This window comes from Ictidomys tridecemlineatus, unplaced genomic scaffold (genome assembly GCF_052094955.1).
Source record: "Ictidomys tridecemlineatus isolate mIctTri1 unplaced genomic scaffold, mIctTri1.hap1 Scaffold_81, whole genome shotgun sequence".
NCBI classification, from domain to species: domain Eukaryota; kingdom Metazoa; phylum Chordata; class Mammalia; order Rodentia; family Sciuridae; genus Ictidomys; species Ictidomys tridecemlineatus.
The window spans coordinates 964,608-983,250 of NW_027526045.1; the positions used below are offsets into that span (position 1 = coordinate 964,608).

General features: G+C 43.8%; 1 protein-coding gene across 1 annotated transcript in view; it reads left to right on the forward strand.

Moving 5' to 3' along the window:
- The window catches only part of LOC144374663 (obscurin-like), a 29,199-nt gene extending 12,501 nt beyond the window's left edge, over positions 1–16,698 (forward strand). Inside the window, exons 7-8 of the mRNA XM_078037412.1 lie at positions 14,337–15,575; positions 15,829–16,698. Of these exons, the coding sequence (XP_077893538.1) occupies positions 14,337–14,767 (431 nt within the window). The 3' untranslated portion in view covers positions 14,768–15,575; positions 15,829–16,698. The remainder of the gene's footprint in view (positions 1–14,336; positions 15,576–15,828) is intronic.
- Positions 16,699–18,643: the final 1,945 nt, after the last annotated feature.

Sequence of the window (18,643 nt, forward strand, 5' to 3'; positions counted from 1 at the left end):
TGGTTTCAATATATAAAAGAGGGTAATTCTCACACAATAGGTGCATCATCTAAATGACCTTATACCTCAGACAAAAAAATATTTCTCTAATGGCATCTCCTTGGGTATGTTAATGATTCTGTCCAGATCTGTTCAACAGAGATTAGGGTACTGGTTGGGATAGACAATGGAAAACAGGCAAACAACTCCCCCAATCCTTTCAAAAACATTTAATCTTTACTCAACTGAAGAAAATGGAGCAACTCTCAGAACTCCTTATTAAGTACTGAGCTTTCTGCTGCTATGCAGTGATTTGGAAGGATTGAGACAGAAATTAGATATATTTCAGTATTGATTAGGGCTTTAAATAAATGTTTACATCCTTGAAATAACTTCTTGCTGATTGTTTATTCATTAATGTCTTTAAATATTAAGTGGGAAGTCCATTGGTCTCCTACAAGTTCTAGATGGGCTAATTAGTCATTTTGTAAATCTATATACTACAGTATTTCATTTAAATAAATTAATTTATAATCTTTCATTGACATGAAATTAAAATGTTAGTACAACTAGTTTTTAGTCCCTAATTAATCTATAATCATTGTTACTATATACATGAATTGAATAAAAAAATTCATTATCAATTTCCTTGGGCAAAAGATAGTGTGTAATAACTTTCTCTGATTGCCAGACCTGCAGAACAATACCCTGACTTCAGCTTTCTAAGCAAAATTGTCTACACACCATTTTTAAGGATATAGAGATGAACATGCTACTAGTTGTTTCGATGATGTTTTTCTGGTCCTTGATGTTGCCCTTATACTTGAAATTGATTTTCTCACAAATATGAAATTCAGTTGTTTTTACTGCAGGTTTAGGCAATATTCCCTTATTTTGTTCTTCCTAACTAAATACAATAAACAATGCATATCAATTTGTCTGCTAATGCTACTTAAAAGCAAATTTCAACATTGACGCTTATCCATTCAATTATTTATTCTGTCATACAACAAATAGTTATGTATGGATGTACTCTCTAATATTGGGCTAAACAGAGCCTAAGGTGTTATTTGAGGAACAACAAAACAAAGACAATATGAAATTAGTCCAATTAAAAAAATTTAAAGTTTATATCGGGGCTGGGGTTGTGGCTAATTGGTAAAGAACTCACCTAATACATGCTTGGTTCAATCCTGAACACCACATAAAATTAAAAAAATAAAGATACTGTGTCCAACTACACCTAAAAATATTTTAAAGATTTTAGTGTTAGAAAGAAGAAGTAGAATAAAGCTAAAGTGATGATGAAATATCAGTAATACGATGCATTTTCACAACTATAAGTGTAAATAATTGTGAAAACACAAACTTAAATTTCCTTAAATAGTGATATTATTAGAATTTTAAATTGCTTGACAAGTAAGAGGTTTTGTGCTGATGGAGTAAATAAATTTTTGTAGAGCTCTTGGAATAGTTCTTGGCATATAGTAACTGCTATATAAGTGTTTGTGAAATAAATGGATGTAATTAGGTATGCTACTGCAAAATATCATATGGAGAAAACCTCCTGACAATGGGACACATAGTAAAAACCTAACATTGCTGAAATTGCCACACTTGGATTATTTCTGTATTGGCCAGCTTTGCCAAGTGACAAACCACCTCACGACTCACTGGCTTACAGAAACCATAATTTCTTGTTCAGGTTTTATGTGGGCTACTGCTGCGGGTCTGCAGGTCCTTGTTCCCTGCATTTTATTACTCTGGGACCCCTGCTGAAGGAGTCACCTCAATGTGGGATATGCTCATGCTTTTGACATAGAGGAAGAGCAAGTGATCTGAGTAGAACCCTGAAACCCCCTTTCATATGACTATTTAGATGTAATGTGTCAACCCAGGGATGTCCCATGAATGCACATTTTCCTTTCTGGGAAGTGATAGCATATGCTCTTGAGTACTACAACTAGCTACTGCAAGAACCAAGATAGTAAGGAGATATGTACCGTTTTACTGTTAAGCAGTGAGGTTTGGGGTGCTGCTTATTATTGCAGCACAATCTAGTCTAGCATACATGGGTTTCTACCTCCCAGGGCCAGCCCTGTCCAGTAGAATGTGTGAGTCACATCCATAAGTAAAATGTTTCAGTAGTCATGTTAAAAAAGTTAGGTGAAATTAACTTTATCTGTTAATTTTAATACTCTGACCTTACATGCCCAACATAATGACCAATATAATTTCAATATGAAGTCCACATTAAAGATTACTAATGGCCTATTTTACACTCTTTTCCCCCCATCCAATATTGTTTTAGTTAGCTTTTGTTTCACAGTGATCAAAATACCTGACAAGGACAACTTACAGAAGAGAAAGTTTATTTTGGCTCAGTTTCAGCGATCCAGTCCATGGTGGGCTGACTCCATCGCTCTGGGTCCAAGATGAGGCAGAGCATCATGGCGGAAGGGTGGGTGGGGGGGGAAAGCCGCTTCCCTCATGGCAGCTGGAAATAGAAAAGGGAAGGGGTGCAGGGAAAATGCCCCCTTCCAGGGCAGCCCCCAGTGACCCACCTCGTCCAGCCATGCCTCCCCCAGCTGCCTCCAGTCACCACCCAGTCAGTCCCTTCTCACGAGGAGAGACTGAGGAGGCTGCAGCTCTCACAGTCCATAGTTTTACCTCAGAACATTCCTGCATCAACGCAGGGGCTTCTGGGGGACACCTCGTGTCCAGACCGCAGGAAATGTCTTTGGACTTTGATGTGTGCTTTATACGTACAGCACGTCTCCACTTGAACTAGCCATGTTTCAAGGGCTCAGCAGCCCATCCGACCCTCCTGTCTGGGGTCTTGGAGAGAAAGACTTGGCTTTCTACGGCATGGTTAAAGGGAGATAATGATCTGTTTGCTATGTTTTGTTTCATTGTGTGAAGGGGAATGATTAAGTATTTACAAGCAAAATAAAAGGTTTTTGATGTTAGTTTTCAGGCAAATTGAAGGATAATGGAACAGGATTTTACTTTTTATTTGAGTCTGAAAAAGACAGAAACTGACTGAGGTTTTTTTTATTTTTTATTTTTCTTGCACACAGGTTTTCCATAATTCTATTATGAAAAAATTAATAGTGTCTATCTCTATATTAAATAAAATTAGTACCCAAACTCATCAAGTGAGGGATAGTGTTTGTAGATGTTTTGTTTTCCTTTTGTAGATGAGTAACAGCGTTGCACTCATCTGCACACCTGTGTGGGTGTGTGGTCTACAGCAGAAGTCTCCCTTCCCTTCCTGTCCCCGTTGGCTCGCTTCCCATGCATCCTCAGGGCTGGGGACACAGCTCAGTGGTGGAGGCACAAGGCCCTGTGTTCCATTCCCAGCTCCAAAAAAAGTAAATAACCCACCTTCCTCTACCATGCATGATACCGCTGTTACTATGGTCTTGTGTCTGCTTTCAGAGGCTCTTCACTCTCACAAATGACAATTCTCCCCTTTCCTTTTAAAAATGTACTTTATTATTTTAGAGCAGTATTATGCTCACAGCAAAATGAAGAGGAAGGTAGCAAGATTTCCCTGAACTGCTGCCCGCATACATGCACGGACACTTCCATGATCAACAGCCCCCGGGCCAGGGGATGGGGGATGGGAGCGTTCCCGTCTCATTGCTCCCAGGGCTGTGGCTGAGCCTGGGTCCACACTAGGTGTGCACATCCCAGGGGTCGTACAAGTGTGTGATGATGTGTACCACTGTTTCCATGCTGGGTAAAGTAGTTTCAGTGTCCTTAAGACTGTCTGCTTCCCTGTTCCGTCCCTCCTTCCTGGCCTTCAGGGATCTTTCTATTGTCCCTCTGGTTTTGTCCTTTCCCAGTGTCACAGTTGGAACCCCACCCTGTGTAGCTCCTCTGGACTGGCTTCTTTCATTTAGAAACAGGCATTTCCTTTTCCTCCATGTCTTTTCATGGCAAATGCGAATTTCTATTCGTGTTTCTCTTTCCCCACAGAACAAGATGTGTCACACTGTTGAGGACCTTGATTCTCCCTGCTAAACTCAATACCTACCGGGGACCCTGCCACCGTGCAGGGCGGTCCTTTGCTGTGGTCTTTGGGTGGCGCAGCTCACTGGGTTCTCACCCACAGCTTGCTCCAGGAGCCTGCCTGGTTGGACGGAGAGCCCTCCCCTGCCTGCTGTGTGTCAGTGAGCCATGCTCGGGACCCTTTGCTGTCACCGGCCGGGAGCTTGTTTGTGTCCACCTCTGCCCAGCGGTGGCACTGCTGGGTGAAAAGGATTTTCCTTAGGTTCTGTCAGCTTGTTCTACCCTGGACTGAGACAATTGAATTAAAGGCTTTGCAGCTGGGAGATTTTTGTGTGTGTGTGTGTCTAGTTAATCTCTGCTTTAAGAATATTGCTGCTATGTAATCAGGTGTATAAATATTCATTACTGTTATATCTTAATTGTGAATTATCCCGTTAGCATGACAAAGTGCCCTTCTTGGTATCTCTTACTTGTTCTTTGGCCTCGGATCCACCTTGCCTCATATGAATATCATGAGCCTGCTTTCATTTTGTTCAGCCTTCCCTGGTACACCTGGGTCTAGTCTTCCATTTTTAAATGACTTTGTTTTGCACAATGAGTTTTGTATGCAGCAAAGCATTTTGGATTTTATTTGTGATACGATCTGATATTCTTTTACAGAGATCCATTTACATATGGAATATAGACTTGAGTTTCATTTTTCGTATTATTTTATATGTACTCTTTCTTGTAGTTGCTTCTTTTAAAGTGTGTCCCTCTGTGATCTCTGCTCCATGTACGTGTAGTTCTGATATCAAAGGGTTGGTATTTTTGTTCTCTTTGTTACCTTGATAAAATTAATTGTGGCTCCTATGATCCCTTCATCTCTAATTCTCTACACAGTGTCTAATGGTTTCCCAGTAAAGCAGTTATAAACTTAATGTGCTTCCTGTTCTTCCTTCCTTCCCTGCCCTTAGTTTTCCAAAAAAGTCAATACCATGATCTTTCTTGCAGTCTCTATTTGAATGGTTAATAGGCTTTATTACTTCTGGTGCACGTGGGTTTCTTGCTTTGTCAGCTCTAAGTGATGCCCTCTGACTCTTGTCCGTCACAGATGAGGCCAAAGGTGAAACCCCAATGCTGTGGCTTCCTCCCTGTCTTCTGTCTCTGTTTTGCTGTTGTTGGTTGTTAGCTGGATGTGAGGTGTCCCCCAAAAGTTAGTGCAGGAACATTCTGGGGTGAAATGATTAGACAGAGGAACTGTAACCTGATCAGTCTGTCCTCGTGGACTGAAGGGACCCATGGGTAGGCCGGTGGGGTGGGCTAGAGCAGGAGGGTCACTGGGCGCTGCCCTGGAGGGTGCATCCTCCCTCAGCCCCTTGCCCTCTGTCTGTTGGCTGCCATGATCTCTCAGTGTTCCTCCACGGGCCCCACACGAAACTGCCTCACTCTGAGCCAAGAGCAACAGAGTTGGCCATCCACGGACTGAGACTTCTGGAATCAGGAGCCTCAGACAATCTATTCCCTCTCTAAGTTGTTCTTGCTGGGTATTTTGTACAGTGATGCAAACACTGAGTGAAATGGCCTTACAAGAAGAAACAGGCCACAGTTTGGTCATACCCGCTGTTTTAGGGTTCCAGGGGGGCCTACCCCACAGATAAACGGGTACTGCCCTTGAAGGATAATTTAACTAGGCAGAAAATTCTTGGTTTCCACTTTGAATCCTTGGGGATTTGGAGGCATTTATTCAGGATCTTCGCGTGTTGAATGTTGCTGTGGAGAAAGCTGGGGCCCCTCCAATTTGCTTCTTACGTAGGAGAGTTCTCAAAGCTCAGATGAAAGTGCCTTTATCTAAATCCCAGCAAGTTTCCCAGGGCGTGTCTCAGTGCTGACCTCTCTGGACGGACTTCCCTGATGACAGTATTCCTTTTCAATGTCATGTCCTAGATTCCCTGGGACAGTGTTTTTCTTAGTATTCATGGTGCTCTGGATATCTACCAATTCTGAAAACCTTTTTCAGGGATCCAGAAAAGGTGCTTTTATGAAGCAGTCAGCAAATTTATATAACTTACACCTGCAGGTTCTTGAATAGGCAGGATTAACATGGTCATGATGGCCATATTACCAAGGTATTATGCAGATTCAGTGGCATTCTCACCAAAATACCAATGCCATTCTTCACAGAAATAGGAAAAAAACTATCCTACAATGAATTTGGAAGAATAAAAGACCCAGAACAGCCAAAGCCATACAGAGCAAGAAGAGCAATTCTGGAGGCATCACAATACCCGATCTCAAATTACACTGCAGAGCTACAGTAACAAAAGTAATATGGCATTGGCATCCACCAGGACATGAAAGCCAATGGAATAGAATAGAAGACACAGGGACAAAGCCACATAGATACAGTCCTCTGATGCTAGACAAAGGTGCCAAAAACATATTCGGAGAAAAGATAGCCTTTTAAACAAATGGTGCTGGGAAAACTGGATATCCATATGTAGAAGATGAAACTAAATCTCTATCTTTCACCCTGCACCGAAGTAAAATCAAAGTTATTCAAAGACTTAAGAATTAGAGCAGAAGCTTTGCAAGTGCTAGAAGGAAACAGAAGTACGACACTTAAACATACTGACCCAGGCGCCAGCTTCCTAACGGACCCCTTAAGTACAAGAAATAAAACTCAGAATAAATAAGTGGGGTGACATCAAATTTAAAAGCTTCTGCATAGCAGAGAAAACCGTGGAGGGCATGAAGAGAGAGCCTGTCTATGTATCTTCTTAGAGAAGATCTTAGCCAGCTACTCCTCGGACAAGAGATTAATATCCAGAATATATAAAGATTTCAAAAAACTCCAAAAAACCCCCTCCCAATAACCAAATCAATAAATGGGCAAAAGAACTAAACATTAAATTTCTCAAAACAAGAAATACAAATGGTCAAATTATTATGAAAAAAAAAATGTTCCATGTCCCTAGCAATCAGGGATTCTCCTGTCTCGGCCTCCTGAGTCGCTGGGATTACAGTTGGGATTACATAGCACACCCAGATTCACCTATTTCTTTTCCCTGGAAGCAATCAACAGTACTGGCTTCATGGATATACTTCTGGAAATAATCTATGCATAGTCAAACAGAAATCCCCACACATATATCTTTCTCTTATTTTCTTAGGCACACAGTAGTCTGACTATATGCACATCATTTTGCTCCTTTTTTTTCTTAACAATATATTTCAGTAATGATGTCATGTCAGAACATCAAAAGCTTCCTAGAGTTTAGGAATTGTTCCATTCTTTGGAAGTATTTCAATTTCCTTAAATTAACACATAAGCTGTCTTCAATCATTTTTTTTTTGGTAAACAGTGTTGTGATGAATAATCCTGAATATGTGTCATTTCAAACATGGATGGCTGTTTTAATCAGTGACAGCCGATTACGACTGTCAACAGGGCCTTAAGAGGTGGTTTCCCAATGAGGCAAGTTCTTGGCGTTGATGTTCAGCTTGACAGATACATTGTCAGCTTTAACAAGGCTGGGATGGGCAGGAGTCAGGAAGGAAGGAGGCTCCGTTAGGGCTGAGGCGGGCGAGAGTCTCCTAGGAGCAGCATCAGTTAGTTAGGCTTCTGCCTTAAGTAGCAGTTAACCCATTTCAGGGACCCTTGTCTATCTAACTTAAATCCACGACGCAGCTCATTTAAAACCCCTTGCTCATGGTCCATTGCTGTTATTTCCCACTACATGGGACCTAATGTATCTAAGACATTTCTGGAAAGTTGACCTCATTTGCCTCTTGTGGTTACCCTATGCAATAAGGGAGGGCATTTTGCAGCCCGTTTCCTGGGTGATGGCCATTAGCAGGTGCTCAGTTCCCCATGTGGACGACCATTCCCGTGTGGGCTGGAGCTGGCTCTCTTGACTTCTAGCCTCTGGCCCTTTTCGTCTCTCTTCCCAACCAGGATGCGCATTACAACTTTAGCCTTCCCAACTTCTTTCTTCTGACAACCATTTATAGCAAGACAACTCATTTACTTACTAGGGGCAATAGTTTACCACCAACTTCTCTTGGAGATTTTACCAGGATGTCACATTGCTTAAAACTAGACCTTCCATGTTTGATTTCTTCATTGGGATTTCATGGCTCTGGTGGGCTATTTCCAAATAAAAATATTGCAGCTATTCTCGTTGGCATTGAACTTTATGGCCTCTGTCTCCAATTTATCTCAGTGTTGGAGCAGAACCAGAGCTGTTTTCCGAGGAGAATCTTGGCCCTGCGTGAGGCTACTCACTCAGTTCACCTCAAGCTTCTATCCTGGCTGGACTCCTTAATTTATAGATGAGGATGTCAAACATGCTGTGTGCTCTGCTGGCTGTTAAAGCATAAATATCAGCCCTTAATCAGCAGTATGGTGTCGGAGACCAGCTCCAACAGGGGGTCTCAGGAGACGAACGGATGGTGAGGAGTCGGCGAAAGAGGGGGTGGAGAAACAACACAGACACCAGAGTGAAGGTGTTGATCCCAATCTTTACTTGTGAAGTTGATCATATATACTTTTCATTTTGGCAGGCTTACAGTACTTTGTGGTTACAAAACAGGAATCATTATTCAAACAAAACAAAATATTACGTAGCTACAATTAGAATAGAAGAATGTATCTTGGCTTATGCATAAACAAGCATTTGTACTTTCAGTTCGCATTTTGCTTTGAGCAGTTTCTGCTTAGTTAACTTTTAATAATAGTTACAAATGTCCCAAACTATTGGCCTATACCTTGACTATTCTTTCTTGACTTACTGACTGGAACCGGTGCCATGGTTACGGCAAGTAGTTGACCAGAACGCTACTGGAGGCAATGATGCTTTGGCTTCACGTACAGTGTTAGCATGGCACCTCTGGGACCGCGCGGGGCTTTGTCCATAAATTTGTGGAGGCACCTCTCAGTCTGACTGCAGGGGTTTACTTACTGTGACTTGCAGTGATGGATCTTTTATCAAATTTTATAATAACAGCCACTTAGTAAAAGATGGCTATTATCTGTGGAGCTCTATTCTGCGTCAGGGACTGAGCTAAGTGTTTTATGTATAGTATTTCATTTGATCCTCCCATCAACCCTATGAATGTATTATTAACCCCATTTTCTATAGGGTGCTCAACAATTTGAAAATGCAGATTTTTTTATAGACAGAAGATGTCCATATATATTGGATTATATGTTGTATATGGTCCTTGGTTTCTAGACTTATGGACCTTGTGGATGAGATTCAGACACAAGGGTCTCACCCAGTGACTGCCTAGCACTGTTTCGTACCTGGCAGGCATTGAGTGAGCAGTACTCAGTATACCGAGTACTGAATACTGCCTGGCATGTGGGGACCAGGAGACAGCACTGAGAAGGTACAGCTGCTTCCCTCGTGACTCCTGTGTTCCAATGGAATGGCATTTTGGGAAGAGTGAGTAACCCACTTTGGCTTGAGCTGACCAGTAGACAGGAGCCTTGGAGTAGTGAGTGGGGACGGGATAGCTGAGACTCTCAGTGCCCAGGAATGGAGCTTTCTTTGGATCAGAGCCCAGGCCTCTAGCCAGGTGAAGGCCCCGAGACGTCTGGGAGGTGGACCATCCCAGGGCAGTGCCTCCCGGCTCCTCCAGGGCCCCTTCCTTCTCATTCCCCCATGGGGCAAGGTACAGTTACAGAAGAGCGCAGGCCAGCAATCCTGCTCCTTCTACCTGATGCTTGGCCGACAGGACACCTCCTCCGCGGGACACCAAAGCACAGGTGTCTTGCCCCAGACCACCCGCCATTTCCATGGCAGCGTGCTCCACAGACTGAGCCGTGACCACCTACCTCTCCGGTGAAGAAGGGACCGGAAGCAGGCATCATTGTCTGGTATAACCTCACCTGTTGGTACAGTGGCCCAGTAAGATCACGGAGCTCCCAGCATGTCAGATTCCCTTGGAACTTGGTAGTGGCTTCATAATAAAGGCGTCAGATGAAAATAACCTTTATGTAACACATTTAATTAAGCCAGGTGCAGTCAGGTGATGGTTTGGAGGAAGATTCAGGGTATGGGTTGCAGAAGATACCAGGATCATAAAGACCTGAGTTCTAGCCCTGGTTCTGGATGATGTTGGCTGAGCCACTCAGCTGACAGAGCTGCCGTTTCTCATTGGTCCCATGAAGGCATCAGAGCAGATGGTAGCTGCACCACCACCACCCTGCGCTGTGCCATGCTTTCTCTGCCAGGTTCTGCCAGGCTCTCTGTGCCAGGCATGTCTCATGAAACAGACACAGGAGTATCTACAGTCTCTGTTCAGCTGACTCCCGTGCTCACCCCCCTTTTAGAAGAATCCTTTTTCTCTCATAGAGTCTTCCATGGAACCCCGATTTTAAACATTTGCTTTGTTTGAAGCAGAAACAGGCACAAGGCCTCCTCCCGTCCCACCCGTCATCCCCCTCCCTCCCTAAGTGTCTCTACCCTGGAACACAGCAGGAAGACCACTGGCAGGGGCTGGATTCATATTCTACTGCTGCTGTGGGAAACCACGACAAACTTGAAGGCTGAAAACAAATGTATCCTCCTGGAATCCAGAGTCTCACAGGACTAAGGCCAAGGGCTGGCAGGGCTGTTTCCTTCTGGAAGCTCCAGGGAGAATTCCTTTTCTGATTTTTTTCAACATCTGGAGCCTGCTTACACTGCCTGGCTCATGACTCCCTCTTTGTATCATCCCAGCCTCTTCCATCATCACATCTGCAGTGACATCTGCCGTTAGGGACATTGTGTGCAATGACCCTGGCCTGCCCAGAGAGGCCAATGTAGGTCTCCTCTCTCAGGACACAATCGCATCTTCAAAGCCTCTTTGGCCACCTAAAGTCATATCCACAAGTTCCAGGGGTTAGCATGGGGAGATCTTGGGGCTCACTCTCTACCTGCCACGGGGGAGTTTGTAGAGTCCCTAGGCTCTTCAAGTTCTCAGCGTGGGCACATGGGGTACCCCAGCGTGTATTCTCAGCCATCAGATGATTCTTTCCCGTCTTGTTTTCCTAGCCCATCCTCTGTTTCCATCACCTCCGCTCGGGGAGGCCTGAACCTGCTCCACAGTTGGGGACCGCGGGCTCCTCTGTCAGCCCAGGCTCAGGGTGTCTCTGTTCATTGTGGCCATGTCAATAACAATTATTTCCCTCTTCATGATTAGCTCCACTCAAGCTGGGTCTAAATGATATCAAAACAGACAGTCAATTTCATCAATTTACTCAGTCTTTCAATTTAGTAGAAAATAAAAAATCAATTAAGTTCATGGGTTGGGTGAACAGACAGGTTGTCTTGTTGACATGATTGAGTAGGGAAATACGGTGGAGAGGCTGTAGTGGTGAGAGTCCCACCAACTGACGGTGGTGGTCTCCTAAAGAATCACCCTCTACTCACGGTGAGGAAAACAAAGCCCTGTCTCTCAATTTTCAGTGGTTATAGCGAGTTCCAGCAGTTTCACATGGATGACTTAGTGTTGCATTGCCAAAGTGCTGAGGAGTTAGGACAGTTGAGGCAGCTGAGGCAGGAAAGCCCAGTAGGAAATCTGAAGGCATGCTCACAGCAGCATGTACTCCTAAAATTCTTGGACCTGACATCAGCACTCGCTTCTATTATCTCATTTAATTCTCCCAATAAATCTAGGAGGTAGAAATCCAGATTTTAGGAGGAGTAAGTGAGGGCAGAGCTGGGAATCAAAGTTAGGTCTCTCAACCACCAGCTTTTTCTCTAGATTAGAGGTTCTCCATATTGATTATGGATCAGGTTCACTAAAAACCCTGAAAACATGAAGAGTCATTAGCAGCCGGTCATTTGTGAAGCATGCTCTGGCCCATCTCCAAGACCCTGGGTGCCCAGCTGTGGGAGGAGTGAGGACCACCCTGGCATGGCACCCGAGAAGTCTCCAGGAAGAAAGCAGTGTGTGCCTTGCCACTTTGTTTAAGAAAGGAGGAGATGGTGTGTCTATGTTGCATGTACATGTATCATAAACACATACGTGGCCAAGAGACGTGAACACATGTGTTCATGAACCTATGTGACCGGCCCTCCTCACCCAGAGGCTCAGTCTGCAGGTCCAACCAGCCACGGGTTGAAAATATTCAAAAAATTGCGACTGAATGGAATATGTGCAGACTGTTGTTCTTGTCCTTATTTTTTCATCAATACATTATAATAACTATTTACATATGATTTACATCATATTTGAAGCATGCAAGAGGATTTGAAGCATGCAAGAGGATGTGCATAGGTGCTGTGGGGACATAGGGACTTGAGTGTGTGTGGGTGTGGTGTTCCTGAGGAGTCCTAGAACCAGTCCCCTAATGTTAGTGAGGGGTGACTGCACACACACACACACACACACACACACACATTTATTTCCTTATATTAAAATATATAAACAGCCAGGTTATGCAATCAACCTAGGTGTCCCCTGATGGATGTGTGGATGAAGGAAACGTATACACAATTGCATAGTCAACCATGAAATAAAGTCTGCCATTCGCAGAAATATGGATGAGTCCTGAGAACATTATGCTAAGGGAAACCAGGCAAGTGCGCACCAACAAAAATACTGCATGTTCTCCTTTATATGTGGAAGCTAAAGCTAAATTCAAAGAAGGGGAGAGTAGAGTAGCGGCCATCAGAACCTGGGAAGTGAGGGGAAGAGGTAGAGAGGGATGGCTGATGGCTACAGGGGTGCAGTTTCATAGGAGGAATAACTTCTCCCATTCCACAGCACAGGGACACAGGTATGGTTGACAGCAGTGAATTGTATATTTTAAAATAGTGAATAGGATTTTGAATGTTCTCAGCACAAAAAAACAGAAATCTGTCTGAGATGATAAATAAGCCAATTGCTCCGGTCTGGTCACCTTGTTTCCTATGTGCTGAGATGTCACACTGCACCCTACAAACGTCTCTAAGTACTGTGGTCCAACTTTAAAAATTAATAAAAATACATTTAAAGACAAACTATAACATGAAGAAAAGGTTCCAGTAGGAAGAGAGGGAATAGAATGGGGTTGGGGATAAAGACAGAAGCAAACCTTCTTGGACCCTACCATTTTTTAGATTTGACTTTTGAACTTTTGAACCATATGAATATTTTGTAGAGCTATGAAATCAAATTAAATAAAAAGCAGCTCCAAAATATTAAAGTGAAGTGAAGTAAAGGAACTCAAACATCAAAACATGTGTCTAGTTGGCAAAACGATGCTAAGTAACTATCCCGAATAATGTGGAAACAGTCATTTTAATGCGCAGCCTTGGTGGCCTCCCAAGGACAAAACACTAGGAAAATTCAAGCTGTAGTTTCTATAATGCTGTTACTGGTAATAGTAGCTGTTGTCATTGGGAGATTGCTGTGTAGTACGGGGTAAAAAAGGAGTCATTATGAACAAGAGGGTCAGGGGTTAGATGCCACTTGTATGTGAGGAGCCCCAGGACTGGAAAAAAAATTTTAAAAGACCTGGGAGGGAGAGGTTACCAATGAAGTAATTGAAACAATCTCTAGCATAGAATTTGAACTGGTAGTATGATACAAACTTGTATTTTTCTTCTTAAAAAGTAAAACACCCTCTATACTTCTCAAAAGAAGAAACACAAGTGGCCAACAAATACATGGAAAATAGTTCAACATCATTAGCAATTAGGGAAATGCAAATCAAACTACAGTGAGATTTCATCTCACAACCGTCAGAACAGCAGTCACCAAGAATACAAATAATCATAAATGCTGGAGCCTGTGTGGAGAGAAAGGAACGCTTACTGTTGGTGGGAATGTAAATTGGTACAACCACTGTAATGGTTAACTTGAATTGTCAACTTGATTGGAATGAGAGATGCCCAAGATTCAGAGGCTTCTGGGTGTGCTGGTGAGGGTGTGTCCAGGAATGATTGGCATGTGGGATAGGGAATTGAACTGGAGACCCTCCCTAAGTGTTGGCAGCACCATCCAACAGGCAGGAGTGTTGGATGGAATAAAAGTCAGAAGAGCAAGACCCGCAGCAGCAGATGCAAGCTTGAGTCTTCTTGAACGGGTTCTTGATGCCTGCTGGGATCATCTGAGGACATCAGACTCTTGCTGCTTCACTCTTCCAAAGTGGACTCTGCCAGGGATTCTCCAGGGAGTTTCCAGAAGCCTTCAGTCTGAACTAGGGTAGCATCATTGATCCCCCTTGTTCTGAGGCATCAGTGTCTTGGACTGCGCAGCTACTGGTTCCTCCAGCTCTCCAGCCTGCAGAGAGCCACTGTGGGCTGTCCAGCTTCTGGTTATGTCAGCCAATGTAATAAATCGCCCTTTTATAATCATAGCTCCTCTTGATTCTGTTTCTCTAGAGAATCCTGACATACAACCACTATGGAAATCAGTATGGAGGCTTCTCAAAAGACTGGGAATGGGACCACCATATGACACAGCTATGCCACTTCTTGACATTTATCTTGAAGAATTAAAATACTCTTACTACAGTGATACATGCACACCCATGTTTATAGCAGCAACATTCACAAGAGCCAAATTATGGACCCGGCCTAGGTGTCCATCAACGGATGGATGGATAAAGAAAATGTGGTATATACCCACAACAGAGTTTTATTCAGCCATACATAAAAAAGAAATTATGGCATTTGCAGGAAAATGGATAGAACTAGAGACCATATTGTTAAAGGAAATAAGTCAAACTCAGAAGGTCAAGGGTAGTGTGTTTTCTCTCATATGCGGTAGCTACAGAGGAAAAAGAAAAACAAAGTTGGGTGGGATCTCCTAAAAAATCAAAGGGAGGTCATTAGAGAAAAGGAACCAAGAAGTGGGAGGAGGGGAGGGAGGGGGAGGTGCTGGGAGTGATATGGGCCACACTATTGTGATAGTGTGTGCATGTATAAATATGTCCAACAAATCCCTTCAGTATGTACAACTATTAGGCACCCATCAAATGTGTGGGGAAAAAAAGTAAACACTTTCTAAGTCTGTCTACCAAAAAGGCCCAGAAAGAGTCACCAACTCAGGTGCAGTGAGCCCTTAGATCCTGGAGTGTTTTCCGTAAGAGCAGTACAAGGCCTCGGGGGGAAATGAATGATCCTAGGTTTGGGGCAGGAGTACACATGTGGGGCCTGGATCATCTTGTAACACCCAGAGGAAGGGAGCTGTTAACGGTGACAAGAGAAGGACTGTCTCAGAGGGACTCGGGAGCCCAAATGAACAGGCTCCCACTGCCAGACGTGGGATGATTGGGCCAGAACGAGAGTGATCATGGGGCAGCTTTGAAGCCCATCAGATGAGTTTCTATCACTACTCTCAAACAGCTACGAAACTCTGCAGGGTGCTGGGGAGCCTGCTCCCTAGTTTTAAACCTGGTAAGAAAAGGGAAGATGTTGAGCACCTGCTCTTCCTGTTTGAACCATACCTCTGGAAGTCTCAGAGTTGATAAAAGGAGGCTTCTTTCTAAGAAGCATCCTGACTAACAAAATAAGTAATCGTGGAGTTGGAATATTATTGCTTCCGAAGCCTAATGGACCAGTGAATCTAGGCAATGATCATGGATGACCGCCCATGTCATAGACAGAGGCAACTGAACAGTAAGTACCTTCAATGTGAGTGCACACCAGCGCCTTTGAAGCAGTCTTTTTTAAACTTTGCATAACATTTTATTTTTACACAATATTAAAACCATGTTATAAATGGCAGAAATTCTAATTAAATTCCTAAGTTTTTGAGAATTTTTAAAGCACAAAATGCAATTATGAGAGCAAATATATATATATATGTGTGTGTGTGTGTGTGTGTGTGTGTGTATACTATCTTACTTATATCTTTGTTTAATTATTCTAGAGAAAGCAAATGCAGCTTAAGATACAGAAACAAAACAGCATAAATTAGAAGGCAAAATGGAACCAAAAGTGGGGCCTGAAAATATGTACATCAGAGTTCTATGGAGTTGCTCCTGACAAGGCCAACATGAAATAATCTCCTCAAATAATTCAGATATGAAGTTCATTGGGCCTCCAGATCTAGGACCAATTTACAGAGAATACAGGGAAAGATGAACATGTCCAACTATACCATGGGGAGTCCATCAGCAGAATCTAGATGGTGAGAAACTCTACAGGAATTTGTCCTCATTTTCTCTTTAAAAATACAAGCACACACACACACACACATACACCAAGACAGAAAGCAGAAACCTATAGATTAAAAATTGTAACATGCAAACCTTATCTGAATTCCAACTGAAACAAATGATTAAAAACATCAAATATCAGGGGAAATAAGATTTTGATTGATTATTCAATTAAACGAGGGATTATTATCAATTTTTTTTTAGATGGGGCTCTGCTAACTGCTGGTCTCAACTGATCCTTCTGCCTTGGCCTCCTCAGTTGCTGGGACTGACTATGAATTTGTACCTGGGCACCCAGAATTTACTAATTTTTTTTGTATGATGATGGTAATGTGGCTATTGTTAAGAAATAGTTTTTATTTTTTAGAGATACATTCTGAATGAAGCAAATCATATCTGGGATTTGTTTCAAAATAATCATTCTTTTTGGGTGGGTAGGGAGGAGGTTAAACCAGATTGGCCTTGAATTGTTAATTATGGACACTGGATGGGAACAAGGGGTGTTCAAGGTGCTGTTCAAGGTTGTACATTTCTAAAATCTTTATATATATAAAAAATTAAAAAATTATGGAGCAACGATCCTTACTGAGTGGACTGTGACTCAGTTTTGTTTTCGTTTCCATTTTAGAGCTCCCTAGGTGGTTTTAATGTGCAACCCAAATTCCAGATCCTTCTTTAATTTTCCTTAACAGCCTTTCCCCAGGGGGGCTGGGAATTCCAAGCTGCTGGAGAGACACTGTCCTGGGAACAGCCCTTTCCCTTGCGACTGATCTCATCTTGAAACTCTTTCGGGTACTTCAGAGTTGCCAGATCTCTTTTTCTGTTACTTCTGATTTCCCCAGCTGGTGTGAGACTTCAGGAAGTGACTAGCCATTTGGGATTTGACTTCTTGTGCCCTGGAGGCCTGGGAGACTGCCTGCCAATAATGAGCTGACCCACTTTTGGAAACAGGGTGTGGTTCTGAAGACTCCTGTCTCACTGCGGGCATCTGGCTGGGTGGAAGTTGGTCCAAGTCCATCTGGGTGCTGGGTGCTCTGTGGGTGGCTGTGCACCAGGGGAACCGGGGAGTGAGCGGTCAGTGTGAGGAAGGAGGTGCTGTGGGCAGTTTCCTGAGGGTCCCTGCTGCCCACCTGTTTTGAGTTTTCCACCAGATCAGTGAGGACCGAGAAGAGACTTTGGGTAGTGCAAGGCGAGAGTCACCTGCAATGAAGTGATGAACTCCCAGGGGGATGTGGACCCCAGAACCCTCCTTAACCCCATTGACAAAATGACAGACCAAGACAGAGCTTCCTCAAGGCTGGGCCCATCAGCGCCAATTGGCAGCACTGGTTGGGATGTTGCACTGGACCAATTGATTCTTAGCTCTTGGTTTTGAAATTCTTAATGATGTTTGGACAAGAGGCCCCACATATTTTATTTTGCACTGGATCCTGCAAGTTCTGTCCCATCTGAGAGGAATGATTTTGAAGAGGACATTGTATGTGTGAGGGAGTCAAACCATCTCTTGACGGAGGCTTGAAGGATCTGGACAGAGCAAGGAAAACCAGAAATATAGGCAGGGATTTGTCAGCGGAAGAGCAACGTGAGGGTTTCCAATATCAGGAAAGGACTCCTCTGCTCTACCTGGTTTCTTCCTAGTGCACGTCGGAAAGGTGGATGGGGCAGGGGCGTTAGGTGGCTTAGTTTGAGGTATGCTCAGATGGGTGTGTGAACCACCCAGGGCTCTGCTAGGGAAGGGCGTGTGATGGGGGAGGAGGAGTGGCATTTCAGGGATGCCCTGCTCAGGGCTTCCCTGCTCAGGGCTAGAGCCCAGAGAAACACAGCTGGTCTTCCAGGGTGGCTGCTTCACACCCAGCAGCTGGGCCTCAGTCTATCCTGGTCACTACGGTGAATATCATCGACTAGGAAACCAACAAGCAGCCCACTCTGTTCTCATAGTTCTGGAAGCTGGGAGTCCAGGGTCAAGGTGGCAGCAGGTCCAGAATGCCATAGGACCACTTCCTGGCTCACAGACAGCTGGCTTTCCCTGTGTGCTCTCCTGGTGGGAGAGGCGGAGGAGCTAGGGTTACTTTTACAAGGGTCTCATTCATGGTAGCTCTGCCCTCCTGACTAATCACCTCCCAAATACCTGCATACTGGGAATTGGGTTTCAACGTGTGGATTTTGGAAGGGCACAATCATTCCATCTATCTGAGCTCTGAGCCTGTTCTCCTCCTCATTTTATGAGATTCCAGCTTTATAAGGTAACCTATCCACTTACTGAATCGTTTAGCAGACACAGCAGACATGCTATTTTTACATTCGTCCCTGCACACACATGCACGCTCGGAATTCCAGATGCAGATTGAATGGCGGGGTGTTTGTTCTCATGGTGCAGGACTAGCCAGCCATGGGGGGGGGGCGATGGTGACAGGTGGAAATGAGAGCTCCCAGCTCAGAGAGCATGGCGTCGGTGTTACGGGGTCACGTAGAGTCCAGTCATCCTCTGAAACATCGACCCACCCTTGGAGACAAGTGCTTTTGTTT